The sequence below is a fragment of the Lathamus discolor genome, chromosome 3 (assembly GCF_037157495.1).
Source record: "Lathamus discolor isolate bLatDis1 chromosome 3, bLatDis1.hap1, whole genome shotgun sequence".
Classification (NCBI taxonomy): domain Eukaryota; kingdom Metazoa; phylum Chordata; class Aves; order Psittaciformes; family Psittacidae; genus Lathamus; species Lathamus discolor.
Genome location: NC_088886.1, coordinates 21,069,527 through 21,096,371, shown reverse-complemented (window position 1 = coordinate 21,096,371; position 26,845 = coordinate 21,069,527). Strand labels below are relative to the sequence as shown.

The following is a 26,845-nucleotide window of genomic DNA, read 5'->3' as shown; positions in this document are numbered from 1 at the left end:
AAAGCCAAGACCTCTTGTTCCAGGCTTTTGCTTTTTTGTCCCCCTGTTGCGTGTCATCCCCCCTGCCCTGTTTTCTGCAAAACAGCATAAAATACTTGGAGAGGTATGTGGAAGCTTAGTGACTGTATTGTAGTGGAGTCTCCTTGTATTAAAATACACCTTTTTAGTTTTAAAAAGGCATTTGACTGCACTGGACTTAATTGTGCAGCTTCCACAAGACTGACCTCTTACTGCAACTCCTGCTTTTGCTTAAGCCTGGACAGGAAAGCGAAGTGCTTGATCTCTGAAGCCTCTGGTCAGCACAGTGTAAAACCTACAAATAAAACACATAGTCACAAAGCCTGAATTTCACAGGTGTAATTTGAGGTTAGTGGTAGGATTCAGAGGAGGAATTTGAAATAAGCCAGGCAGTAGTTCGTGCTCCTAGGATGAATGCCCATTTTGAGTGGGAAGCAAATAAGGCCCCAGCTTACACAGAACACAACCTTGAACCTGGTTCACTTGTATGCCTGTTGTAGACTCTGAAGTCTTGTGTCCAGAGACATGTGTTGGGGGAGGAATTTGGGTGCTGAGTGTAGATTCTGCTGGTGTGATACACAGCTCCTGCACTCAAGAAGTCCAGGCCACACAGCAGCAGAAATGACAGCTGGCATGACCCTCGGTGCTGACGGTAGTGTTGGGGCATGGGCAGTGTGCAGGCATATATGCCTTCTAGTCATGTCTGACTTCCACTGAGGAGTGAAGCTTTGTTGTGAGCCTGCTGTAGGTAGTGCTTACACTTCTTGAACTGTGCAACAATAGTGTCATAAAAAGATGTTAGATAATGCTTCAAACTATTGTCCTTGATCCTCTTTTCTGGGTTGATGATTAGGAAGAGCAAGGGAAACCTCAGCATGATGTTAAGCTACTACTGAGGAGCCAAGAGCACAGGTGTAGTGACATCTAGGAAGCAGCTGGATGGATGCTGCCTTTCTAGAAAAGTGTTGCCACTGCAGTCAGTCCTTCCTTTTTCATTTAGGAGATACTTTTGTGAAGTCACTCTTACTCCAATGCCCTCTCTTCAGTAAACATATTTTCTCCCTTTCTTAAGGCAAAGCAGAGAGCAGAGGTACTTCAGTCCACCCAGAGATTCTTTTCTGAGCAGCAGCAGCAGCAACAGAGCAAACCCATAGGAGGCAAAGCGCAGAAAGTGGATGAGAATGGGAGCAAACCCACCGAGGCAATTGCTGACTCTTCAGGAGGCTGCCAGGACAAAACTGAGGAAAAGCCCGCCCCTGCGCCTGCTACAGCAACAAAACCTGTTAGAACTGGACCAATCAAACCTCAGGCAATCAAAACCGAAGAAACAAAATCTTAGAGGCTGTGTTTCCATGGAGGTGGGGGGAGAGGGGAGGGTGGGAGAGATGACAGCAGCATGAATTTCTAGCCCAAAGGAAGAGACAATAGTGTTCTCTCCCTGCAGGGCTCTGAACAGTGTAAAGTGACATAGAAGCCTTCACCAGTTACGGATGCAAACTGCTGCATATCCAGCTGAGCTTCTAGGCTCCTTGGGCTTGTGTCTGCTCTAACAGCATGGAGGCTGCTTTTGGTGTGTGCACGTTCTACACGTGTGCACATGTACTGGCTTACACACCTGTATGTTTCCCAAAGTGAAAAAATTTGAGCAGTAGTAACGGCGGGGAGGTGGTCAGGGAGGCTTCTGAGCTGACAAGATGAATATTTTCTTCAGGCTCTGATCTTCAGCTGCTATTTATCTTTTTATAAACCCATGAATTGAGAACATGCAGATTTGAAGATGGTGCTGGGCCAAGTAATATGTGTTAAGTTTTTAGTGACTTAAGAAGCTTCTCTCTTGTAGGAAAGAGAGGGATTCATACAGCTGGCAAAATTGCCTTTGCTGTGTGACCTAACATAACACAGAGTAATGCTGATGATGTTGAATTTCCGTCTGAAGGCAGTGCTTTGCTGGCTGCTGCTTCTTGGATGAAAATATATTTCATTTAGATCACCGTATGAAAATGCTACTTGGCCACCTGTTCTCTGCACCCACTGCCCCCTCGGTTGTTCACCTCTGGAATTGAAAGGTTCATTGCATCAATAGTCAGATTTGTTCTGTTCACCTCTGTCCAGCTATCTTTATATGATGCGAGTGATTTCTAAACGGTTTCCAGTTTATGTCTGTATACAGCAGCGAGCACTTCGAACTGTGCCACGAGAATAAAAGAAACCTTATTGGCTTAAAGAGAGTTTAATCTACAAGGTGCATTCTTTATATCAGAGCTACATCGCACCACCTCCTTGCCCACAGTGTGCTGGAAAGTAGAATCAAGTCAAATAAATGCCTTTTTAATTGTATCCTCTAGTATTATAGCTGTAGGACAGTACTGTATGATACTTCTGTGAATGTAAGATACCCTGTACCTGCTTATGATATGTAGTAGTGACTGTGCTATACTGGAGCTGTTTTTAATAATGTTATTCTAGAGGTTTTTTTCCAGACAATGATTGAAAAAAAGCTAATAAAAAGCACCAGGTACCACATCAGTAGCAGAATTTGCTGGTTTTTTTCTGGGATTTTTTGTTTTCCTTGGTTTTTTGGTTTTGTTTTTTTTTTTTTTTACATGTTTTGGAAGGAAGAGGTGAGAGTCTAATGTGTATAATTTTGTTCAAATGACTGCAGAAGCTGGGAAGGCTGTTGCTGCTATCGATGCGTAGTGAATCGCTATTGGTTATCTTTTTATATAAATATATATATAATTTGAATTTTTGGAAACTTAGCTGTGATGTCAACTTTGGAAAAAAGTATCCCACTTGTAGTGTGAGTTGGCATTGTACAGAAATTAACAGCCATATTGGTCTAGAAATGTTAAACTTAATTTTTTTTTTCCATTTGTACAGGGGTAACGCACTGTATGAAATATGTACGGTCTTATTTACATGGGTTTGATTACAGAAACTAATAAAGTATTCTCTAAATAAAGCACCCGGGTAATCTCGTGATTAGCGCAGTGCTGCAGGATGCACGGAGAGTGCCTGAACACCGTGTGCCGAGCGAAGAGTGTGCGTGACAGCTTGGGAGAACAGACTGCTGAGGAAAACCAGTTTGAAACGGCTTATTTCTGTTTCCCCGGTGCTTTTGATCTCATCCTGCAGCAAAGAGATGTGGCTTCCATCTAGCTCTGGACAGGACCTGCAGCTTGTGTTTGCAAGATGTTACCTCTGCGGCATGTTGGTGAGCTGCTGGCTTCCTAGAGAAGAGCCGCTGGCCAGAGGAGATGAGGGTGAGCACAGCTGGTTACTCATTTTAGCTGGTGGCTGACAACAGGCATCAGCTGAACCCTCACAGTAAGGGGCAAGAGGTTTCCTGCAGGAGGGAGCCTTAATCAGATCCTTCACATGGATGCAGGAGGCTTCCTTCTGCTGCTGCTCCTGAACTGCTCCCTTCCCAGCTCGCAAGCGATGTACACTCACTACCACATTTTCAGAACATTCGGTTATGGACTCAAGCCCTTAAGTGTGGGGCAGGAAGAGGGCTGACCATCCTTCAGTCTTTCAGTTGCAGGGGGGAAAGCATCCCAGGTTTCTGCCGTGGGTTTGTGGGGTTAGGAGCAGCAGGATGCTGTCAGCTGGACCCCAGAGGGAACCTGGTACCAAACACCAGAAACACTGTTTGGTGGTCTCTGGGAAGTAATTCCTGCCTTGGGAGAAGGTACTAGCTGGTGCTGCATGTCAGCAAAGGAAGGAGAAGGCAGCCAGGGGTGGCTGTGAAGCACCGCTGGTTGTGGTGCAGATCACCTTTGCTCAGGGGTGTTGCTGCCAGCCTTGCAGTGGGTGGGAGCAGGCAGAGCTGCCTGTGCTTGGCTGGGTTCAAGGGGCTTCAGAGGGGCAAGTGTCCTGCTGAGGCTGGTTCTGTCAAGGGGTAGAACTGCAGCACTATGGAGTAAGCAAAGGAGCCATAATCCACAACCGGAGCAGTGGGCAGATGCAGCCTCTGAGTAGGTGCCATCACAGGTAAAGCACCTTTTTTGTTTTTACAGGATTTTTGTTTTTACAGGAGCTGCACAAACACAACTACAGTAAGCTCTCAGGGAGAGGAGGATGAAGGGAGCTGGCAGTCATAGATGGTGGTTTGATCTACAAATGTGCTGTAGAAGAGTAACTGAGATGTTTCCCTGGTTTGAGGCTATCTTTAGCCTGGTTCATCGTGGAAGGACATCCTAAAAATGGGATATCCTCCACCAGACTATTTGACATTTAAGGAAATGCCACTGAAAGGATTAATCTTGAATTCTCCAGTAAAGCTACTGGCAAAGTCAGGCACGTTTCCCACAGCCGGCTGTGGGAACATACCAAGCTATCGGCTGTTTCTTGTGCTGAGCAGAGCAAGGATAATGGTTTCGCAGAAACTTCATGAAAGGCAAATGATTGGGCATATTCTGCATCTGAATAACTCGGTTTTGATGGGTGCCTCTTAAACAGCCGCAAACTCTAGCTGCCTGTAAGACCAGGTTGAGCTTTTAGTCACTGACCCGGGTTCTTTGAATATTTGTATGCCGTTTAACTAGATAACTGGCCAGTTGCACTGAGAGAGATCTTGCCTTTTTAATCTGAGTGGGACTTTGTGTGTAATCCAGAGCTCTGGCCTTCACAAATAATTGTGCTGAACCCCCCACAACTTACGGAACTATTTTGTTCAGAGAATTCACCTTTTTTCCCCCCCTTAATAATATTCAGTCTGTAAAAAGACGATAACTTTTCCCGAGGGCAAGGGTTAAATGTGTCTTGGGCCAGAATCCAGCAACCCCCTGGGCCCAGGCTGGCTTCTTGCTGTGGTGCAGGAGGGGGGAAGCTCTCGGGGCTGTTTTGCAAAGCCTGTTAAGTAGAGCCATGTATTCAGCACTGTTCAGCTCCAGCCCAGCTCTGCAGCTCCTGTGTACATTGGCTTAGTTAATTAAGCGTTGGACTTCCCAGCCTGAAAAGACCCTGGTGCTGGCAGAGAACAGGACGGTGGGAAGGGCTGGGGTTGTCTGCACTTGGTGTCTCCACTCAGGGAGAAGCTGTTGGTGCTCCTGTTCCCCAGGGACCTCTGAACAAGCCCCCCCTTTCATGCTGGGGCTCGAGTCTGGCCTCTGGGAAGCTGTGGGGTAAAGTGGGGCTCCAGCCTCTGCTCCCATCCTGCTCTGGGACAGAGCTGTCATTCTGCCACCCTCAGCAGCAGGCTTTCTGCGTGTTGGCTGGCTGGGGTCAGTGCTGTGCCGGCAGGGGCTGCCTGCCTTGCTCTTCCTGGCCCCAGTGGAAACATGACAGCCCCTACCTTTTCCTGGGTGACCCCTATAGCTGGCTCCCACCCCCAGCGTCACTGCCCTGGATATCACCCTGCTGTTTGCCTTGTTCCTCTCTAACTGCCTGTTCCCGAGTGGGTTTTTGCTGCAGGGCAGAGGGATGCTGCAGGGCTGAGACTGCTCCCCAGGGCAGGCCTATGCACCCATGTTTTCTGGGGCCAAGAGAGCCCATAAGGCACCACCAGTTTATTGCAGCAGCTGCGGTCGGTGGCAGCTGGTGCTCTCTCGCCACACCAGGACCAGGGCCCCCAGCTCAGTGCAGACCTGGGTTGTCCTCATACATTGCCAAGCTGGCTGAGATGGCAGGGGTAGGGCTGCGGTCAACAGTGGAGGCACGGCTGCCCGCCATCAGGAAGCTGGAGTCACGCTGGGGCATGGTGAGCAGCGTCCCACAGCCCGTGAGATCCAGGGTGCAGCACACAACCCGCTGCAGCATGTAGGTGATGCAGCTCCAAACGCTCTCTGGTTCCTGGCATGGCATGGGGCCCCTGGCTCTGGAGAACATGGCGTGGCTGATGGCGGCTGGCGGGAGGTGTTGCCGATCCACATGGCTCAAGCACTGTGGCTGAGATGGCGCGGCTGCTAATGGAGCACAGACGGAGCAGGAGCGGGCCGCTGGCAGGGCAGCGGGGACTTGCTGGGGCCACCGGGCTGCCCCGTGGCATCTGCCAGGGCGCATCGCTGGCGTGGGGACACCTCTGCTGGTGCTGGCTCGTGGTGAGTGTCCCAGCCCTGCACCAGACCTGCCAGGAAGCAAGAAAGGGTCCTTCAGCATCTTGCCTCCATGTGCTGGGGTCCAGCCTGCAGCCCCAGCTTGGTCCCTGTCCTGGTTTCACCCAGGAGCTGGTGTAGTGCAGTGTTTTGGATTTAGTCTGATCCTAACGCTGTATTATTATGTTTTAGTTGTTCCTAAGTAGCACTTTACCCTGATCAAGGACTTTTCAGTCTCTCATGCTCTGCCAGTGAGGCGGTGCACATGGAGCCAGGAGGGAGCAGAGCCAGGACACCTGACCCAAACTAGCCAAAGGGGTATTCCACACCACAGCACGTCATGCCCAGTATAGAAACTGGGGGGAGTTACCTGTAAGGGACTGATCACTGCTCGGGTTTGGCTGGGTACTGGTCAGCAGGTGGTGAGCAGTTGTACTGTGCATCACTTGCATTTGTTGGTTTGGTGGTGGGTTTTTTTTTCCCCTTTCAGTTTTATATTTCTTTGTTGTTTCCCTTATGGTTATTATTATTAGTAATAGTATTTTATTATACCTTAGTTACTGGACTGTTCCTACCTCAATCCATGGGATTTACATTCTTTCAATTCTTCTCCCCATCCCACCCGGGGAAGGGAGGCATATGAGTGAGCAGCTGTGTGGTTCTGAGTTACCAGCTGGGCTTAAAGCACGACAGTCCCTTTCGGCACCCAACGTGAGGCACGAAGGGTTGAGAAAATGACAGATCTGACCAGAGTGTGTCAAAAAAGCTTGTTATAAGCTTCCATTGTTTTGCATTAATAGTCGCTTGTCACAATGTTGATTTATTTGCTCTCTGAGTTGTTGCACTTGCTCTTAGAGTCACATTGTGTAACACAGTGTGTGTTCCCTGCCGCGATGTTTGTCACCTATGGGGCCTGAGCTAAGGCTCTCACTTTGTTGTACTTTTTAATAATGGCTTCTGATATGATAGAATTGCTGGCTGTGAAACTGATCTGGCGGTGCCTGTACTGGGCACTGCAGCCACGTAATAGGAACTATGAATAGTTCCATCTTTTGCCTTTCCTTCTCAGAGGACCAGCCTCTGCAGGAGACATTCACCCACAGCTTCTCCTCCCACACCAGCCTATTTACAGCAGCATTCGAGATTTTCAGACATTTTGAGTACCCTTGAAACCAACCTGGCTCTTTTGCCAGGAACCAGTGTGCTGCTGCGTGTGGTTCAGGTCTTGTTTAAGGTTAAGTAACTATCTACGAATAACCCCCCGAGATCTTCCCCGAGGCTGGCTACTTATGAGTGGCATGGTGTGCGGGATAATATAGGCAAGTACCCAGGCGAGTGGGCCCCTCCAGTGCTCTGGAACTTCATCCCTGAACAAGTGTGGAATCTGGAAAAACTAGTAAAACATTTGGAAAAAGTATGCTGTTGTCCTGGCAACGCCAGAGAAGCACAAATCACCGCCGCGTGCTGGGGCCTGACCCGTGCCTACAGAGCCCTGCTCAACACTATCCAGTACCCTCAAGGAGAAAAGAAGGTCTCTGCATTCGATGACAAAGGAATAGACACCAAAGCTACTCCAGCCCTGTCAAGAGACACTGCAGCCACTCCAACCCCAGTAGCAGGCACTGCAAATGAAACAAAGGACCAGTCTGTGCTGCTATCAATCACCCCTATATGGAAGAAGTGGACACTAATGTCAGCTTGTGTAGCGAAAGAGGACTCTTCCATTGTGGGGTTCCTGAAGGTCAAAGAACAAGTGCCAGTCACGGCTACAACACTGCACCGGCGGCAATATCACACCAACCGAGACTCCCTGATTCCCATCCATAAGCTGATCTGTAGGCTGGAGAGCCAAGGAGTGATCAGCAGGACCCGCTCGCCCTTTAATAGCCCCATATGGCCAATGGGAGAGTCTAATGGGGAGTGGAGACTAACAGTAGACTATTGTGGCCTGAATGAAATCAAACCACCCTTGAGTGCTGCCGTACCGGACATGCTAGGACTTCAGTATGAACTGGAGTCAAAGGCAGCCAAGTGGTATGCCACCATTGATATTGCCAATGCATTTCTCTCAATTCCTTTGGCAGCAGAGTGCAGGCCACAGTTTGCTTTTACTTAGAAGTTGTTCACTACACTTGGAACTGACCGCCCCAGGGGTGGAAATAGAGTCCTATTGTCCGCCATGCACTGATCCAGACTGCACTGGAGCAGGGGCAAGCTCCAGAGCACTGATGACATTATTGTGGGGGGAGATGAAAACACCAGAAAAAAATCACACAACGGGACTAATTTCTGGAATAACCTTATGGACACTTGGGCCAAACAGCACAGCATCGAGTGGGTATATCACATCCCCTACCATGCACCAGCCTCTGGGAAGATCGAACTGAAAATGGACCACCCAGAGGAAAGGGTGGTGGGACTTCAAACATTTGGATCCATACACACTTGGCAAAGGCCACCTGGTCGGTCAACACCAGAGGATCTGGAAACAGGGCTGGCCCAGTCCATTCACAACTTCTACACACTGTAGAGAGGGATAAAGTTCCTGTGGTGCACATAAAGAATCTGCTGGGGAAACCAGTCTGTGTTATTCCTGCCTCAGGCAAAGTCAAACTCACTTATGGGATTGCTTTTGCTTCGGGACCTGGGTGCACTTGGTGGGTGATGTGGGAGGATGGGGAAGTTTGGAGTGTACCTCAAGGAGATCTGATTTTGGGTGAGAATGGCCAATGAATTAAGCTATGATGCTGTATGATGGTGTACAATATTGGATACTGTCTCTTCTGTGGTGGCTATGCTCCATGTGGTACTTAGTTGCCAGCAGGGTTTAAAACACAACAGAGACCCCACGGGATGTGTCCCATCCCACAACCTCCCCAGCCCCTCCCAGTGGTCTGGCAGGGCCCTCCCCCAGGTCCCCCCACAGAACTCACCACGACAGGACTCACCAGGACAGCCCTCACAATGGAGGAGGTGGGATGCCTGCAGCTGGCATCTGCTGCCTTGCCTCCCTGGCACCCCTTTGTCTCCTGCCCTTCTAGAACAGGGTCGGTTCTGAGCCAGGGCCCCTCCCTTTGGTGAGCAGCCAAACCCCCCAGCACTGGCTGTGTCCTCATCCCTTCCACCCCACACTGCCCCCGGCCCCAGCCACCTGCAGCTCACTAATCTTCCCCATGGGGTAAATCTCTGGGGGTTAGTGCTGAAGCTTTAGATTTTATTCCAATTCAATGTTGTGGTCATGTCACAGCACGCTAAATAAAGGTGCTCTTGGGGTTGGCTGCATCAGCAGCTGCCTCCCAAATGTGGTGCTTTCCTGGCCAAAGCTTTACTGGTTGCTCCCAGCACCTTCAGCCTCTTGGTACATCAAGGGGGGCACTGGCCCACCAACCCCTAGGAAAACCCAGGTTTGGAAAGATGAGGTGCAAGGTAGCGGTGGTGGTGGGCATCTATTGGGCTGGCAACCTGTGCACCCCCCAGGGATGGGGCTGCTGCTGTCCTGTCTGTCCCGAGTGCCTGGGAAGCAGGGAGAAACAGCCTTCTACAAACTTTCTATAACAAATAGAAGAGCGTGGCTTGGCCTGGCATGGGGAGTGGGGCTATAGTGGCCACAGTGCATAGGTGGCCAGGCATGGACAATTAACCTGAAGCACATGGCTGAGAGGGGCTGGGCTCACCACGAGGCTGCTCGGCTGCAGGATGCTCTGCCAGCCTTCCTCACCACTGCTGTCTTGGCTTATTTTGTTTCCCCAGTGAAACAAGGGTTGTGCAACAAGTGCCCATACTCCCTGCTGCATTTGATCCCAACAGGTAATTTTTGGAGGTGGCTGAGCTCTGGAATGCCCCAGGCATCTGCAGTGTGGGATGCAGCAGGACTCACGGGCTCTCAGCAAGGGAGCTCTGTTCTGTAGGGCTGCTGGTGGTGGGCACATGCTGCTCTCCTCTGCAAGGCTGGAATGAACTGCGGAGGCCACCCCAAAACTGCTGCTGCTGAGGGGAGTCTGGGGGGCAGCAGTGGTGCTCACGCTCAGCCAGAGCCTGGAAACACAAACCTTGGTCCCACAGAGGAGGTTGCTGCTTGCAGCCACGGAAAGCTTTTATTCATAAGGTGAGACCTTCCCAGACAGCCTCTCCCTACCTCCACCACTGCCTTGCCCAGTCTTCACTGTGCCTGAGCCCTCCCTCCTCAGATTCAGGGGGGTCAGCACGGCTGCTTCCAGAGGATGCAGGAGTGGTTCATTCGAAACCCAGAAAGACGCTCCACTGGCTTGACCAGGCTCTAGAGAAGCACTTAATTTCTCTCCACTGCACTCACACACAGCGGGCTGTTGCCGGAGGTGCCACTGGGGATGTTGGTGGCCCCATAATGGTGCAGCTGATCAGCATGTGGCCCCCACCATTGCCTAGGGCTGGCTGGGGGGAGCAGGGGAGCAAAGCAGGGTACTGAGGCACATACAGGGGTCAGAGGGGCTGAGCCAGCATGGCCCCAGCTCACACCTGGGAGAGGCGGACGGGGTAGGTGACCATGTTGAAGCTGTCCCAGGCAAAGAGCTGCCGCTCAGTGGGGTTGTAGTCCACCATGCTGAGGTACCGGAAGCGATTCTCGAAGGGGATGCTCAGGGCCCGGCCAGTGCCAGTGGTTGTGTTGTAGGCAAAGTTGATGGTGGCGTTAGGTGCTGAGTAGCTGCTGATGGTGTAGAGGGTGCCACAGATGATGAACGAGTTGGCCACCCCCCGCTTGCGGATGTTGGTCTCCCAGGTCTGCCGGATCTCCAGTGTCTCGGGGTCCAGCTTGGAGAGGATGATGGCCCCCCGAGCCTTCTCCGTGCTGTAGATCACCCAGAGCCCTGTCTCATCTACGGCTAGATCAATATCGGTGTAGCCCCCCCAAGCGTAGGGGTACTGTCCATGGTAGCCGGCACCAGGGATCTCCTTCTCGGCGGTGATGGCCTCTGTCCGCAGGTCATAGCGGGCCACGGCGTGGGAGCGGCGGGGCTGGAAGAAGAGCGCGCCGCGGTAGATGACAGCGCCGTTGCTCTCCAGGGGCCGCGGCAGGATGTGAACCTTGGCAGGGTAGCCCTGGGCCAGCTGCTCGGCCGCCTCGTACTGGAAGAGCTGGCGCACCTCCGTGCCCACCGTGTCCACGCGCCAGGTGGTCTCCCGCGTGAAGGGGGGCACGGGCTCGGGGTCCTTCATCCACACACCGTACTTGCCAGCGATGGAGTCTGCCCGGCCGAAGACAACAGGCTCCCCAACCCACACCAGCTCACCGCAGCCTGCTCAGGAACAGGAAGGAAGAGAAAGGGGTTATTGCTTGGCAGTAGCTGCGCCTGGTAAGCCCCTCAGGAGGACCAGGTGGTGTTTGTTAGCGGCAAAGCATGGGGCCGCCCGTGCCGGTGGCAGTACCCGAGTCCTCGGTCCCCGGGCGGCTGAGTGCAGTCTCCTCCAGCATCCGGGATGCGGGAACCTCTGTCCTCTCCGACTGCAGCTCCTGGTACGTGAGGGGCTGCGGGTTCCAGCGAGGGGCTGTGGTGGGGCAAGGTGCAATGTGAGCAGGGTCTGAGTCAGCTCCCCTCACCACCACACCTGCCCTCCCCACCGTTGAGGGTTTCCACGATGGACTGTTGCCCCCCCCACCACAACACCAACACCTCTGTCAGGAGCCCAGTGCCTGCTTCTGCTGCAGTGGGGCACATCTGTGACCCGCTGATGGGGGTGCTGCTCTGCAGCCGCTGATGCTGTTATCCCTCAGGTCTGGAGTTTAACGTTCCTTCAGGGAATCTCCTAAGCCCCCAGACGAGCACAGTCTCCTGCGTTCCCCCCTCTGCTGCAGGGCGGATGGTGGGATGAGTGGGCTCGGGCTGCCAGCCCTGATTTAGGGATGGGAGGGGGTTTGCTGCAATGGGCTGTGACGCCCCCGGCTGAGCCCTGCAGGAGAGGAGCGCCCTGCCGGGGTCCCCAAGAACGGGGCAGCAGTGGGTGCACTGCACGGGCGGCAGTACAGAGGCTCTGCGGAGACTCGGTGCCAGGGCTGCTCACAGGGTCCCGGCACCGACCCTTACCTTTACCGGGGACACGCAGGGCTTCGCGGTCGGGCTTCTCGCCGCCGGGGGAGCAGCGGGTGGCCCGCAGCCGGGCGATCTCCTGGGCGCTGCTCTCCAGCCGCCTCCTCAGCTCTGCGTTCTCCAGCTCCAGCCGCCCCTTCTCCTCCTCCAGCCGGGACTTGGCCCGCAGCAGCTCGCCGTAAGCGTCCTCCAGGCCACCGGCCGGGGCCGCTTGCTGGGAGTCCCGTGCTCCCCCCGCCTCAACCCCCCGTGGCCCCGAGCCTCCCGCGCCCCGCTCCCGGCTCTCCAGCCGGCTCAGGCGGGCGGCGAGGGAGGCCAGCTCTGCCCGCAGCTCGGGACCGCCGCCGGCATTGGGGCAGGCGGCCTCGACGGGGCTGGCCACCGTGAAGGAGTAGGTACAATGCCCGGTGCTGTCATCCGCACGCGTTAGAAAGGCTGTCTCGCCGCAGCAGCCCAGTGCCAGGCCCCCCAAGAGAACAAGCCAAGCCCCCAACATGACCCCGCACTATCGATGCCGTCGATGTCTCCGTGCTGCCGCCCGCATTTATAGGGCAGGAGGGCGGAGGGGAGAGGGCCAGGGCGGAGGGGGGACGGACGAGCCAGAACCTTCCAGATGCCTGTGGCGGCGGCCGCGGCTTTCGCCCAGCGGCAGCCGGCACCCCCCCGCCCGGACTCCCCGAGGCCGCTGGCCGAACTCCGGCAGCCTGCGGCCGCCGCCAACGGTCTCGCTGCCGGGGCCGTGTGCCAGGGGTGATGCCGGGGGCCGGGGCGGCCGGACCCCCCAGCTGCTGGCAGGGACGCATAGCACGGGGCCGGGCCAGCCCCGGGGTGCCAGGCCACCTCCCGCGGTACCGGCTGGGGCTGGGGCCGCCCCTCGGCCCGGCACCTCCCGCCCCAGGCCCCGCCCCCAGGGAGGCCCCGCCCCGGCACTGTCCAGGCTCCTCCCTCGGCTCGGGAATCGATTGCTCGGCGCTCGGCGCGGTGGGCGGAGCGCCGAGGCGGTCGATGGGACAGCTGACTCGCACCCGGAGCACCGGCCATTTCCCGCCGGCCCGGCCCGGAGTGGAGCCCGGTGAGTGCGGCTGCCGTGGTGGGGTCCTGCTTCGTCGCGGGGCTGGGTGCCTCTGCCTGGGTACTGGCTTGCTGGTGGCAGCGGTGGGCTGGGCCGGAACGGCGGGCCCGGGTGAAAGTGCGGGTGTCGGGCTCCGGCTGCCCTTGCATTCCCCCTGCTCTGCCGCTCTTGCGTCCTTGTTCCGTTTTTCCCCTTTTCCCTCTCCCCCTCCGGGGACACCGTGCGGGGCTCCCCGGGTGCCCGCCGGGCTCTGCCACTTCCTGCTGGGCCTGGCCAGGAGCGGCCTGGGCCGCGCGGTTGAGTCTTGGAGCAGCGGGGTTGACCCGGCCCGTGTCTGCACCTCCCCGGCAGGCTTCTCCTCCCGGGCACGAAGTCGCCTCTCCCGCAGGCAGAGACCATGCCCCCGAAATTCAAGCGGCACCTGAACGACGACGAGGTGACGGGATCGGTGAAGAGCGAGCGGGTGAGTGCCGGCGCTGCGGGGCGGCCGGTCCCTCCGGTGCTGCTGGCCGTTATGGGCCGGAGCAGTGCCCGGGGTAGGCGCGCATGGAGGGCAGGTGGTTGTTAGCGCGCCGTTGGGCACCCTAAGGCCCCCGCAGTGCCCGTGCCGTTAGCCGCTGGGTCGGCCGGTGCAAGGTGCGCTACAGCTCCCTTTGCTGCTGCCGTGTCCCGTAGCTACGGGGCCTAGAAGCCCAGGTCGCTGTCGATAATGACATTTAGTTAGTGGGGGCACTGTCTGTGCAGCAAGCCTCATCTGCGTGTTCTAAAACAAACCTCACTTGGAGATCCTGTGTTGGGAGCCTGATTCAATTCCTTTAGGCTCTGAGATCCTGGTGTGCTCCAGTTTCCTGCCTCTGCACAGCTAGGCCTGGGCATCACAGCTCTCCTCCACATGTTACTGGCTGAAGGATGCTTGGGAAGTTACCCTGTGCTTTACAGGTCATTATTTTTTTTCCCTGTCACCAAGTTCCCCTGATGTTTCAGGCCTTGAATATGGGTCAGAGTGGTGCAGCTGCCTGTTTTAGACAAAGTGGATTGAATGTGATGTGTTTGTCCTGGGGTCATACTGTGCTAAAACTGAGTTTAGACTGTAGTCTCAAATGTTGCTGCTGTTCATGACAGCCATCAGCAAGATGAGGATTCTGTGTTGCCAAGAGCAGTTTGCTCAGCCCTTGAGGGAGGCAGTGGCTGAAACTATTTCGTTGTCTTGCTGCTTGCTGAAGTTGCTTAAGCAAATGTGACAAGGATGGAAATGTAGGTGAGCTTTAAAATAAGAGCACTGCATTTCAGGTGGGAGCTGCAACTTATGCACAGAGGAAGCGGCTCTCAATACCGTAAGGACAATCCAGTGTGTTCCTAGACCCACATGTTTAGTGTGCCATTCCCACTCTTGATTTTTTTTTTTTTGACCCTAAGTAGATGTTCTAGGGAGCTCTTGGCTCGATTGGAGAGTTTGTGCTGCCCTGGTATGAGGAATGAACTCTAGTACTGTCTGTCTGAAACTGTCAGGCTTGATTGTGATTGTGGGGTTGCTCTTAGAAATCAGGCTTTGGACTGTCTGATGCAGTACAGCAGAACAGCAAATCTGAGCCCAGGAAGGAGCCCTTTGGTGCAAAGCAGAGGAGCTACAAGACCATTCTGCTTTCCAGTCTGGCCATGGCTTTTGCTTGAGTTGAGGGTTTGGAAGGGCCAGCCTCTCTGGACGTACCTTACAGGGAGCCCAGCGTGTTTCCTTGCAGTCATCCTTCTTACATCTGCTGCCAGTAGATGGCTGGAGACATTCCCAGTGTCCTCCACATTCGGAGTGAATCCAACTTCCCACGTGGATGGGACACTTCAGGGTGGCTGATGTTCTTTGAGTAGCTGCCGTTGACAAAGTGCAGCACTGGAGATTGTCCCGTGAACAAATGGGAGCTTCCTTCCACAGCTGGCCTGCGCAGGGGCTCTGCTTTCTGCTTGCTGACACTGGCTGCTTCTGCATCACAGGGAGTTGTACTGATCCCTGGAATCGGCATTTGAACCTTTGCAGGCAACTGGCCATTGATATAAATCCAGTTTGGCTCAGCGGCAGAGGTGCAAGTTGTCCCGAGTCAGAGCTGCAGAGCTATGCATCAGTCCGTGCTTGCAGAGTTAGCAAACACTGCCAAAGTGATAATAGCAGCACAGAGACATCCAGTTCAGACCTTGGTCACAACGGGAGAGAAACAGAATGACTCCAAACAAGACTACTGTCAATCCCTCCATGTAACTTGCATGTAACCTGCAGTCAGAGGATGCTGATTGTGTCTTAAGAGCTGGAAGTGTGCATGGGAAATGGTGGCTGCTTGTTGATGTGGTTTGGCTCTTTTCTGTGCTTGCAGAGGAACCTGTTGGAAGAAGATTCAGATGAAGAGGAAGACTTTTTCTTGTGAGTTTCTGAATGGCTGCTTTAGGGAATGCAATGTCTTAACTGCCTAAGCTCCAAGACTGCAGGTGTCTAATACCAAAAGCTGCTCCCTTGCCTTGTAGGGGGGGCTTGGGAATCCAGCCCTTTTATTCCTTTGAGATGAGGTTTGGCATCGAGCATAAATTAGATTTAATAGGTGTGACCTTTGTAAGATTGCGGTGTCCCACATATCCTAAGACCTGGGAGGGACTGATGGGAGGTATGAGAACAATCCTCTGTCCACAAGGCGTTGATTCTCTGTTCCGTATCTTTTGAGTCTGGTTTAAAAACATGTTTTCATTGTACCTTCCATCCTGATTGCTCTTTTCTGCCTGCAGGAGAGGGCCTTCTGGACCAAGATTTGGACCTAGGAATGACAAGATCAGGCAGTAAGTTGCTGTTACAGAGTCACAGAGTCACAGAATCCCAAGGGTTGGAAGGGACCTCAAAAGATCATCTAGTCCAACCCCCCTGCAAGAGCAGGGTAACCTACAGTACATCACACAGGAACTTGTCCAGGCGGGCCTTGAATATCTCCAGTGTAGGAGACTCCACAACCCCCCTGGGCAACCTGTTCCAGTGCTCTGTCACTCTTACAGTAAAGAAGTTCTTCCTGATGTTAACGTGGAACTTCCTATGTTCCAGTTTACACCCATTGCCCCTTGTCCTATCACTGGATATCACTGAAAAAAGCCCTCAGTGTCACACAAATAATACTTTATTCTGGCACTGTGAGCTCCTGCGCTGTCTTAACTATGTATTTCTTTGTAATTTAGAACATGAACATGGCTTGTACTTGCTTTCTTTGGGCATTTCCTTCCCTACATGTCCACAGCTAAGGGAAATCTCAAATTTGATCCAAGTTACCAAGAAGGCATGCATTGACAGAGGCAAAGGGATAGGATTGTATTGCAGTAGGCCAGTGGAGTTTCTAAAGCTCTTGCTGTATTCTGGTGATGATCTGTTTCCTGCTTTTGCGAGGCTCACTCTCTAGAGCATTAACTCTGAATTCTAACCTTTGCTAGCACCACTTTTTTTTTTTTTTTCTTTGTTGCTTTTTATTTCATCCTGTAACTTGCTCCTCAGTGTTACAAGAAAGCAAGTGGTCAGGAACATGCCAAGACCATGTTTTTTGGACAGTAGCTGTTCTCTGGCCTCTTCTCAAGCTAAAAACCTGATATAGGTCACCTGAAGATAAGCAATGACTCAGTGGGGTCAAAGCAGCTGGAAAACAGGAAACCATTATGGCTGGAGGAGGATTACTGACTGTATTAGGGCAAGAAGGAAGGAGTGAACATTCTGGATCCCCCTCCTATTGGGTCATTTCCTGGATGATGCTTGTTCTGGGTTCCAGTTTGTCCTGCTCTTACTTATGAGGGATGCAATGGTAGGATTTAATGGAAAAGAGGGGGAGATATTCACAGATTTGTGTTGCACTGTTTCCTTTCCTGATCTTCATGGGGCCAGAACAGAGATGTATGCAGGGACTGATGACCAGGCATTACTCAGACTGTGTTGACCTGTGTGCAGCCTGAGTGTTGCTCTTCATTAGGGATTTTTTTTCATGCCAGGAAAAAGCCAGAGCAAGCTCTGAGATGACTCATTGCCAGTGTCAGTGTTAGTGCCTGCCTGTGTGCCCGCTTGCCACGTTACCTTGATGGATGTTTTCAGGAGGTCTCTGTTCCTTCCAGGGTGTGAGGATGCTGTTGATAGAGGTGAGCTGGTCCTTAGGATAAGCCAGTGTGGATAAAGCCTCCCTCTAGGTCAGGGCCAGGCTGATCTGGAGTGGATGAGAGGGATGAGATCTGGTTTTATCAGTGGGGTTCTGCCCCCTAAAAAGGTATAGAGGGGGTGACATCTATGTCTTTGTCCTCCAAAGGAGGGGCTTAGGTAGAGGAATAATTCAGTTGGCTCTGGTTTCAGCAGAGGAGGAAAAGGAGGGTTGGCTTTCAGTTGTTGCTGAAACACTGTAAGGAAAAGACATTTTAAGGAGGAATTTGAGCATTAAGAGAGCTGAGGCATAGCTGGATAAAGCTAGAGACTAGCTGTGTCTGGAGGAACAAGGTGTGAAGACAGGCGTAAAGGGAAACTGGATGCAGGATTGGGTAGAGGAAAAGCTGATGGGATTATGGGAGCAGAGGTGTGAAATATGTTGGATGTGAGGCAAGACTGGAAACTTTTCCTAATTGTCCTTGGCAGCAAAGGGACTTGGGTCAGGGTGGTGAGTTTGGCAGCAGAGATCCTCAAGGCTGGCTCAGTTGCAGAAAGAGATGGTGGGGAACACTGCAAATCCCATAGGGGAAAGAGATGATTTAGAGCCAGCAACAGGAGAAAGTGTCACAGTCCCCTCTGTGCTGCATTTTTGTCCTGATGTGTCTGGAAGTTCAAGCTCTATTGTCCCAACAGCTGCTGGGTTGGGGGAGACACTCCTGGTAATTAAGTGGCTGCATGAGGTTCCTTAGGCTCCCTCTGAGACCTTGCTGTCCCTGGGGAGAGCTGGAGATGAAAGGCAGCTTTTAATAGGCTTCTATCCTTTTCCCAAAAGTTACAAAGAATAGGTAAGGGAGAGCTAATCTCTCTTGCTTTTGCTTCCAGGCTATGTGAGAAGTACTGAGTGTGTGTCATGAGAGCTCTTACTGCCTTTTCAGGGAAGGCGAGATGTTCATCTTCCACCTGTTTTATTCAGAACAGGAGCCTTGTGTTGCAGGTCATATTTTCAAAAACACTACTAAAAACACCCCCTTTGCTGTGCTGCTTCACCTCCTACACTGCTGATGTTTCTGCTTTCAGGTGACTGCTGCTGGCCCTGCTTGTGCTGGCGATGAGGCTGAGCATGCTGCCATGGTTCCCCAGGAGCCTGTGGTTCCCTGATTGTATTGCTGAGGGTGGCCAGCACTGGAGCTCGGCCTCAGTGATTCTGTCTGTCTCTAAGTTACATCTGGAGGAGCGGGAGGGTTTGGGGAATGGTTTCAAGGCAAGAGTTGACAGCAGCTTCACAGGGCCTGGCTGCTTATAGAATCACAGAATAGTTAGGGTTGGAAAGGACCTTAAGGTCATCTAGTTCCAACCCCCCTGCCATGGGTAGGGACACCTGACACTAAACCATACCACCCAGGGATTTATCCAACCTGGCCTTGAACACCGCCAGGGATGGAGCATTCACAACCTCCCTGGGCAACCCATTCCAGTGCCTCACCACCCTAACAGGAAGGAATTTCTTCCTTATATCTAATCTAAACTTCCCCTGTTTAAGTTTTAACCCGTTACCCCTTATCCTGTCACTACAGTCCCTGATGAAGAGTCCCTCCCCAGCATCCCTATAGGCCCCCTTCAGATACTGGAAGGCTGCTATGAGGTCTTCACGCAACCTTATCACAGGTTGCTGGCTGTGCTGTGGACCCCAGCCATAGTCCAAGCTTTCATTTAAAGGTGATACTGAGACCATGTTGACAGGCATTATTGTTAGGTATAATCCTTTCAAGGACTGAAGGCTTCAGGGAGGCATTGGCTGCTGTCTTCCTCACAGCTGGGATGAAACAGCAAAAAAACCCCGGTTATCTGTGGCATGGTTCAGTGCTGATACCCCATTGTTGGGTACAACAGGGCTTTCTGCTGGGCAGCCTCTCTGCAGAGAGACATGCCTTGGAGAACACTGTGCTCGGCTGGCCTTGTGCCTTTGCCCTGTCCATCCGGCTTGGCTTTCCGTCCTGTTCCCTCTTCCCTGGGTTACTGCCACAGCAAGGGATGTTTGGGTTTAATTTGCACCAAAATACATAGCACTATTAATATCGCTGGGGTGGAAAATATAAGTGTGTCATGCTAGCTGTAAACAGCCAGCTTGGAGACAAGAAGCAGCCTTGAGCAGCGCATCCCATGGTGCGTGCATGGGCTGTTTATGGTGTCTGAAGAATGTGCCACTGTTGTTAGGCAAACACTGTGACCATCCCAGGGAGTTTCTCAGTAGCTAACCTGGAGTAGCCAAAATGGGAAGGTTTATTCCTCCCACTCTGGACCCAGCAAAGCATTAAGAAAAGAGGAGCCTAAACCAAGATGAGTGCTGTTGAGTCTCTTGTTGCTTTGATAGTGTACACTTGCTGTCCTTATTAAAAGCATCATATATGCAGCAATTAGTAAGAAGGAGGGTCATGGGAGGCATATTTTATGCTTTAGTCTTGCTTTCTTTCCTGGCAGGTAATCTCCTTCATTTCTCGTGGAAATCTGGCCGGAGTGGAGCACATGAAATACATGTGTCAAACGCCAGTATCTCCCTAACAGGAAATAGGTTTCGTATTAGAAGATTCATTCTCTCTTGCCAAATGAAACAAGAAAATATTTTCTTCTTGATGTGACTTGAGTTTCCAACCTTAAGCATGCCAAACGAATGGGAATTTCTGAGTTTGTTGTGAAACTGCAGGGCTAACGAATAGGCTGGGCACCTTTCAGACCCCTCCCGGAGAAGCATGTCTTGCAGCAGTGATGGATGGGAAAGAGCAGAAAGCAAGGGCTGGCCTAAGGTCTGGCTAGAGCACTGTGTGGAGAACAAAGTTTCATTCCCTGGCTTGGTCTCTTCTTCCTTGCTATTTTCCAGGTTCTCTTTGCATCAGATTGATTTGAGCACCAGAAAGTACTGGAGTGCTCAAATGTGTCAGTGTTCCATGGGAGTTAAACATCTCAATATTTGCGAGAGTTTAAGCCTTGATTTCTTTGTGCTTTCACTCTCCATCTGTGAAATGCTTTGTTCATTTGGGGATGGCTAACAGCATGCCCAGGCTATGAGCAGGTAGCAGAGGCACACCATTTTTTGCCAGCAGCTCAAGTGAAAAGAGGTGGGATGCTGAGATGCAGCTTGGGCAGTAGGGTCTGTGCTCCATAGGTCTCTTCCAAATGCTTGATGCACCAGAGCAGCTTCAAATTACATACCTGCCCACTTTGCCTTGAACACTTTGGGGTGCCTCAGGACCACAGAAGCATCTCTCCAGATGCTGACTTGTACTTGAGGCATACTGGCTGGTGCCTTGCACAGCACATTCCTAGATGCATCGTAACTGTGTGTGCTCCCACTTGATCGTTGTACCAAGATAACTTGGTCACAAATCTGTTGTGGGAGGAAATCTCTTTATTTTGCAGCCAGTAAACTGTTCTAGAAACATTTACATACTGCAGATGTAGTCTTCTGCCTGTGAAAGTGATGTTTAAAGCATTCTAGTTTTTGCCAAGCAAAATAGCAGATGTTTCCGCTTTTCTTCTCTCACCCCAAGCTATAGCAGCGTTGCTGGCAGCTTTGAGCTGGGACTTGTCCATTATGCTGAGGTAAGGAAACCCCCTTTGCAGAGCATGCCTCCTACTCATGTCCTCACCTGCTGCCCCAGGAAAGGGCCACAGGGCTGTGCGTGTCCTCTGTGTGGTGAACACTTTATTCTACAGGCACCACCACATGTTTCCCAGGCAGCATCTGCCTGCATCTTCAGTGCCACTTTCTATGCCTTCTAAGTGGTGGCAGCTCTGCCTCCTACCTTGTGAAAGGATCAGGATAGGGTCATGGGCACAGGGCATGCTCCTGCTGAGAGGTGTTTGGGGATTATCTGTGCCTTCCCCCTCCAGATAAGAAACTCCTGGCAGGTGGTTGCCACTGCACAGTGTAGGTGGATTCAGAGATGCTGCTCCCACAGACTCTGTGATGTAGCACAGGGAAGGCAAGTTCCTTTCTTGTGGTATCCTAAATAAAGCAAGTTTTCACATGCATTGCTGGAATCCAGCATGTGCCACGAGGGCTGTTAAATCAGAAACTGGCTTCAGAGGTGTTGCCTGACTGTTACAGCTCTGGAAGCCACAGTGGTGCTACAGAGCCTGACCTAAAATGCTAAGATGGAAGCCCCTTCATATTCAAAGATCTGGAGCTTGTTCTAGAGCTTTTGGGTAGGGAAAAAAAAAAAGCCTTTTAATGATATTCCTTGCCTGTGTTTGGAATCATAAGTCAATGTGAGCAAGGCATGTGCTTTTACTTTGTGACCACTACTGCTTGTGGCAGCTGCTCATCACTTGATGCAAGCATCTCACTGGAACCTGGGGGCTCTGTACCTCCTACAAACACCTACACCTTCCTCTGTGATCTGCTCCGTGAGAGGCATGTAGCTGATAGGGAGACATGAGAAATAGGTCAATGTGAACCTATGTCTCTAGTTAATTAATTAGTGGTTTGGTGGCTGGAACAGAGCCCTGCTCCTGATTCTGCAGTGCCCCACTGACTGGCCATGGGCAAATTGCTCTGAGCCTCTCTTGGCCCTGGTTTCCTGCGCCATGGTGGAGGATAATACTGTCATCATCATATCAAGTGCTCTGAGCTTAGGTGCTGGATGATGGCTCTCTGAGTGGTGGGTTGGGTCTAGTGCTGCTGTAAAAACCCTGATTTGGCAAAAAACATAGAGCTTCTGCATCTGTGAGATGGCAGCGGGGAGGAGAGGGTTTTGTATGCTGTGAAGAGGGTGGTGTGACTAGATAATTTGGGGAGCACGACTGTGGATGCTAAGCAGGTGCTAAAGACAAGGTGATGGCAGTCCTTTCCCTTGGGGACACCAGTGCCACACTGTTAATAGGAGGCATGTATTTATGATAATGTGGAATGCTGCTGAAGTGGCCTGTTTGTGCTGCATATTTAGCAAATCCTGGATGCATTTTGATATGTTTAAAGAGCTTAAATGTTTTTAATCGAGGCAACCTAAGCTGTCAAACCTAAGACTTATGCAGAGTGAGTGGCCTGGAGCTATTTCTGGTTTGTTGCCCTGTGTGTGTGTCGCGTTACCTCCAATACATTACTGTTGCCACTTACTTTCTGGGAACGGTATGTCTCAAACAATGTATTGTCTCCCTAGGGCCCCAAGAAATTTCTTATTTCTATCTCCAGGAAAATCAAAGTGTATTAGCTCCAAAATACAAACCAGAATGTAGCAGTATTTTTCCACCGGGAGAATTTTTCTCTCTTACCAATGTGACTTTTTTTATGGAATGAATAAATGCATTTATAATAACCCTGCGGGTGTGATTTAGGCTACTGTTCACTGAAGCAGCTACCCACAGAGTTGCGTAACCTATGAGAAGATGAATTATAATAACTTGGTTTAGTTCATATCACCCAATTTCTTTACTGTCCTCTTGACACCCCTGGCAGAATGGGGTTCATTTAGCAAATCAGTTCCCAGAGGCATGGGTGCACCTTGCTTTACTTTCCCCTGGTTACTTAGCAAAGGTGCATTGCAAGGTTCTCTGAAATCTGGAAAGATAAGGTATAATTTTTATACTCTTTTTAACTCTTGTGAGCTATTCTGCAGCACAGGTGCCCACCAACAGCAACTTGTGCCTTTTCTTACCGCGTTTGGGTGTTGAAGATGTTACAGAGGGTACCCTGCGTTTACTGACTTCCCAGTACCCTCTGAGCCCTTTGTGTTCCCTCACCCTTCCTGGGGTTGCCAGAGACCCACCCCAGGTGATGCCATACCTCTTGCTTTCTGGCATCCCATCAACCTCCCTCCAGTGTCGTCCCCTTGTTTTTTTGTCAGTGAGCTCAGGGATCCCACCAGCCTGGGCAGCTCTGAGCAAGGGCTGGTGCTGCAGAGTACAGCTGGTGGTGTTTGCTTCTGCTCCTCATGCTGCCTTTGCTCTGCTCTAGTGTCCAGAATCAGGTGGACGAAGTCATTGACGTTATGCAAGAGAATATCACAAAGGTGATTGAAAGAGGCGAGCGGCTGGATGACCTGCAGGACAAATCAGGTGCGATGCTAAATGTGGCTCTGCTGATCTGTTCCCCACATCTCTTCCCTGCTGCTGGGCCAGATTACCTGTTTTCAGCTCAGAATGACAGACCTGGGCTTGTATGTTTGCCCTTCCTGGGAGAGGTGTATCACAGCCTTTGGCCGCAGATCTGACTTTCTGCTGACATTCCCTTTTCACCTCCACCTTCTGCTGCTCTGCATAGGGGCATTAGTTTGGAGGCATTTGGGTGCTGTGATATGGTTGGTCCTTCAAGCAAAGGTAGATTGATCTGTTTCACAATGGCTTGGAGCACTTCTGCTGTCTGCTCCCCTGCTGGCTAGCAGATCAAAATCCTGTCCTCGGAGGACAGCCAGTACAAAGGGGGCTCAGTGGGACTCTGGCAGGTCTGTGTGTGCTCTAGCAAAGGGCGTCACATTGGCGTCTGCTGTGGCTTTGGTGAATCACGCTGTGGTTGGGTCTTTTCCACTAATGCAGTTTATTGCTTAAAACTCAGTGGAGTCAGTAGAATGAGCGGATGCTCCAACTCCCTCTGTGTGCCACTGAATCACCTCTTTTCTTTCCTTTGATAGAAAGTTTATCAGACAATGCCACAGCTTTTAGCAACAGAGCCAAGCAGCTTCGGAGACAGATGTGGTGGCGAGGCTGCAAGGTGAGCAACAACAGGAACAGCAGAGGGGATGGAGAAGCTCTGCTTTCTAGCTGAAAAGATGCTAGAAGGCAAAGGCCTTCTTTAAGGTCAGAGCAGTTACATATGGCACCCTGTGTAACATGCCTCTGTGCTCCTCTTGCAGATGAAGGCAATCATAGCACTGGTGGCAGTCATTCTTCTGCTTGTGATCATTGGTGAGTAGCTCCGGGTCACCTCAGCCATGTCTGGCATAGAACTACCCGTGGCACTCCACACTGTGAGTGCCAACCACAGTGCTGTTGTCCCTGTGGGAGAGCACCTGAGCCACTGTGTCAGGCCCTGCTCTGCCTTAACATGTCCTAAGTGGTGCCTGTAGATCACTCTGTGCTCCTCTTCTGCAAGGCTTAAATGTGCATGCAGAGTGGCAGGCTCAAACCAAGTCCTGCTGATTGTAGCTAAAGAAAGCCAGTGCTGCCTAGGCAACACTGGACAGATCCAGGGCTGGCACCCATAGATCCTGAGGCTGGTGGGAGTAGGTGGAAGAGTTTCAGACCAGAGCAGTGGCTTCCAAAGACCTCTCCACATATTATCAGCCAACTTGCAATGGGTCTACTCCGTGCACATGCTCTACCCCAAAACTGCTGCACTTAATTTTCAGCAAGTAGCTGTTGTGGGTCTGACATTGGTCCCCTCCGCTGCCCTCTGTCCTTCCCAGTCTCTCTGGAGCTCCCCAGAGCAGTGATGCCACTGCTTTCCCTACCAAATAGGTAATAACAACCAGAGCATGTTTCTTCCAGGCAGAAGTAGTTCAGCCCTCTGCTTGCAGAATGATGTGCTATAGGGATCCCAGTAGCCCTCCATGGCAGCACAGCTCTTCTGTGCTACTGGGTCTGGAGGGTTTTCCTCTCGCCCACTGTGGGTGGGGGCAGTTCTGTAACTGTTTCTGTTACTTCAGCCAAACTCTAGTAGCCTGTTTGTCCTGCTGACACACAGCCTGCAGCAGGAGAGGCAGAGCTGGCAGCAGTGCCAGAGCATTGTAGAGTGAGAGACTGATGGAAAATCCCATCTGGTTTCAGTTAGGGAAGCTGGAAGGAGATGAAGGTGGTAGGAATGTTGTCTAGCATGTGTGCAGGCACAGATTGCATTAGCTTGAGCTTGGAAACACACTCTCCCTCACAGATGTTTGTTTGTTGCCACAGGAATGGAGGGGAATCTCTAGCAGGGAGGGTTGTTGCATGCAAAGGTGTGTGGCTGAGAGCTTGTTTCTTTGTTTTCCAGTACCTATAGTCCTGAAGTACCATACCTGACCAGGCAGCTGGAGACTTTGGTGGAGCTGGCTCTGGGATAACCAAACTGCTGTGTAATTTAAGTGAGATATCTGTATATATCTTTGAAGTTGTTTTTCTCCAAGGAGTGAGGAGGCAGTGGCAAGTAGCCAGTTCTAACAGTGTTTTAAGAACTGCCAAATGACCCTTTTTTGGTTGAGTACCTGTTCCTGCTGTGAGATTTCGTTTTTTCTTTTATATATAACAGAAGATTCTGTTTCCAAACTTCCAGTTTTGTGGAATTCTGAGGCTCTGGTTTGGAACTGGCTACTTGCCACTATGGTCTATCTGTATATATGGTCGAGTTGTAATATTAATAATAAAAATACCACTTGAGCAGTTCCCTGCTGCCTGCTGTGGCAGGCTAAGGGGACTGTCCCTTCATTGGAATAAAGGATGGGAAAAAATGTCTGAAGAGAAGCATACCATTATGTTACAGGGAACTGACCCTTCTGTGGAGAACTGCAAGGGTGTTTTTTCTCTGTTGTTCAAGAAAAAAAGGTGGGGGGGGGGGGGGGGGGGGAGGGAGGGGTTTTACAGTCCAGAAGACTTTCTGGTCCTGCTATGGAAATGCACAAGCTCAGTGTTTTCAGTATTGCTGCTTACAGCTGTGACTAAAGACATTCCAGTAAACCTATTTTTGACTGTATATATGGAGTTCTTGCATATCTTTATAAAGTTCTGGAGGACATTCAGAGCTTTCCACTGCCAGAAGTCCTGAGGAAAGGGCCGTTTCAGTGTTTTCTTAACCAAAAGCAAGAAGAGTGGGTAAAGCCCAGCTCGATTGTACAAAAGATGCAGCAGGAGGACAGCAACTCTCCTGAAAGCAGTCTGCAGTGAACAAATCCACTTCATATTCAGAGCTCTTCACTTTAATGTGGTGATTCTGAATGTCAGCCTGTTTTTCTGCCCTGTGGGGTGGGGATTGTTCCCAGACACATGTGTGGAGAGATGTTGGGGCCCCTGTTCTGAACTAAGCAGGAGCTGAGCCCCTCCATCCATGGGTGGTACTGCTGCATTTGGGCTGTCTCCAGCCTTTATCTGGGGTGTTGGTGGCATTTCTGTTTGCCCTTTATTTTTCACACCCTTGTTCTTGAGCTGAGGTCAGGCTCTCCTGGTTCTTTTTGTTGTCTCTTTTCTGAGGAGAGAAGCATTGTCCTGCTTTGCATATGTCTGAGGGTACTGGTAGGATGAAGGTTCCACGGCAACCATGCTGTATTAAAGAACTGCTTATAGATGCTGAATTTTGGAGCTGCTGCTATGCCTTCCAAGTCCTGTTGTTGCTGGGTTTGACAGATCTCTGTCAGCAGTATGTCTTTAGGGAGAGTTTCTAGGTAGTGAACTCTCATCAGTGCAGGCACTGTCATTAGCACACACACCCCCCCCAATCCTCCCCCAAAAGTGCTGTCATTAGCACCATCCTGGCACTGTGGTGCTTCAGAAAGGCACAAGTGGTTTCCAGCTGACCTGGATCCGTAGAAAATCAGGTGAAAATGTTAGCACACCTGACCAT

At 51.5% G+C, this 26,845-nt stretch overlaps 3 protein-coding genes across 21 annotated transcripts in view; 2 read left to right on the top strand and 1 right to left on the bottom strand.

Annotated features, from left to right (window-relative positions):
* PRRC2C (proline rich coiled-coil 2C) overlaps positions 1 to 2,980 on the top strand; it is a 78,431-nt gene extending 75,451 nt beyond the window's left edge. For all 19 annotated transcript variants that reach the window (XM_065673945.1, XM_065673944.1, XM_065673931.1 and 16 more), the window contains one exon: positions 1,091 to 2,980. In XM_065673945.1, coding sequence (XP_065530017.1) covers positions 1,091 to 1,357 — 267 coding nt within the window. In that variant the 3' untranslated portion in view covers positions 1,358 to 2,980. The remainder of the gene's footprint in view (positions 1 to 1,090) is intronic.
* A 7,141-nt stretch (positions 2,981 to 10,121) lies between these two features.
* Positions 10,122 to 12,995, bottom strand: MYOC (myocilin). Its single transcript, XM_065673964.1, has 3 exons — positions 12,113 to 12,995; positions 11,457 to 11,576; positions 10,122 to 11,326 (listed from the first exon to the last, which is right to left on the bottom strand). Exons 1-3 carry the CDS (start codon positions 12,609 to 12,611, stop codon positions 10,542 to 10,544), a joined length of 1,404 nt encoding a protein of 467 aa, XP_065530036.1. The 5' UTR covers positions 12,612 to 12,995; the 3' UTR covers positions 10,122 to 10,541.
* Positions 12,996 to 13,080: 85 nt separating this feature from the next.
* VAMP4 (vesicle associated membrane protein 4) lies at positions 13,081 to 25,741 on the top strand. Its single transcript, XM_065673977.1, has 8 exons — positions 13,081 to 13,187; positions 13,539 to 13,650; positions 15,548 to 15,594; positions 15,951 to 16,001; positions 23,276 to 23,376; positions 23,949 to 24,028; positions 24,171 to 24,222; positions 25,286 to 25,741. Exons 2-8 carry the CDS (start codon positions 13,585 to 13,587, stop codon positions 25,312 to 25,314), a joined length of 426 nt encoding a protein of 141 aa, XP_065530049.1. The 5' UTR covers positions 13,081 to 13,187; positions 13,539 to 13,584; the 3' UTR covers positions 25,315 to 25,741.
* The last annotated feature ends 1,104 nt before the right edge of the window (positions 25,742 to 26,845 follow it).

Excerpts from the sequence above, each read along its gene's own strand:
- MYOC (XM_065673964.1), bottom strand. The coding sequence starts at position 12,611 with ATGTTGGGGGCTTGGCTTGTTCTCTTGGGGGGCCTGGCACTGGGCTGC. Across the intron at positions 11,577-12,112 it reads CCTGCGTGTCCCCGGTAAAG|CCCCTCGCTGGAACCCGCAG; the intron begins GTAAGGGTCGGT and ends GCCCCACCACAG. Across the intron at positions 11,327-11,456 it reads CCCGGGGACCGAGGACTCGG|GCTGCGGTGAGCTGGTGTGG; the intron begins GTACTGCCACCG and ends GTTCCTGAGCAG.
- VAMP4 (XM_065673977.1), top strand. The coding sequence starts at position 13,585 with ATGCCCCCGAAATTCAAGCGGCACCTGAACGACGACGAGGTGACGGGA. Across the intron at positions 15,595-15,950 it reads GAAGAGGAAGACTTTTTCTT|GAGAGGGCCTTCTGGACCAA; the intron begins GTGAGTTTCTGA and ends TTCTGCCTGCAG. Across the intron at positions 23,377-23,948 it reads TGACCTGCAGGACAAATCAG|AAAGTTTATCAGACAATGCC; the intron begins GTGCGATGCTAA and ends TTCCTTTGATAG.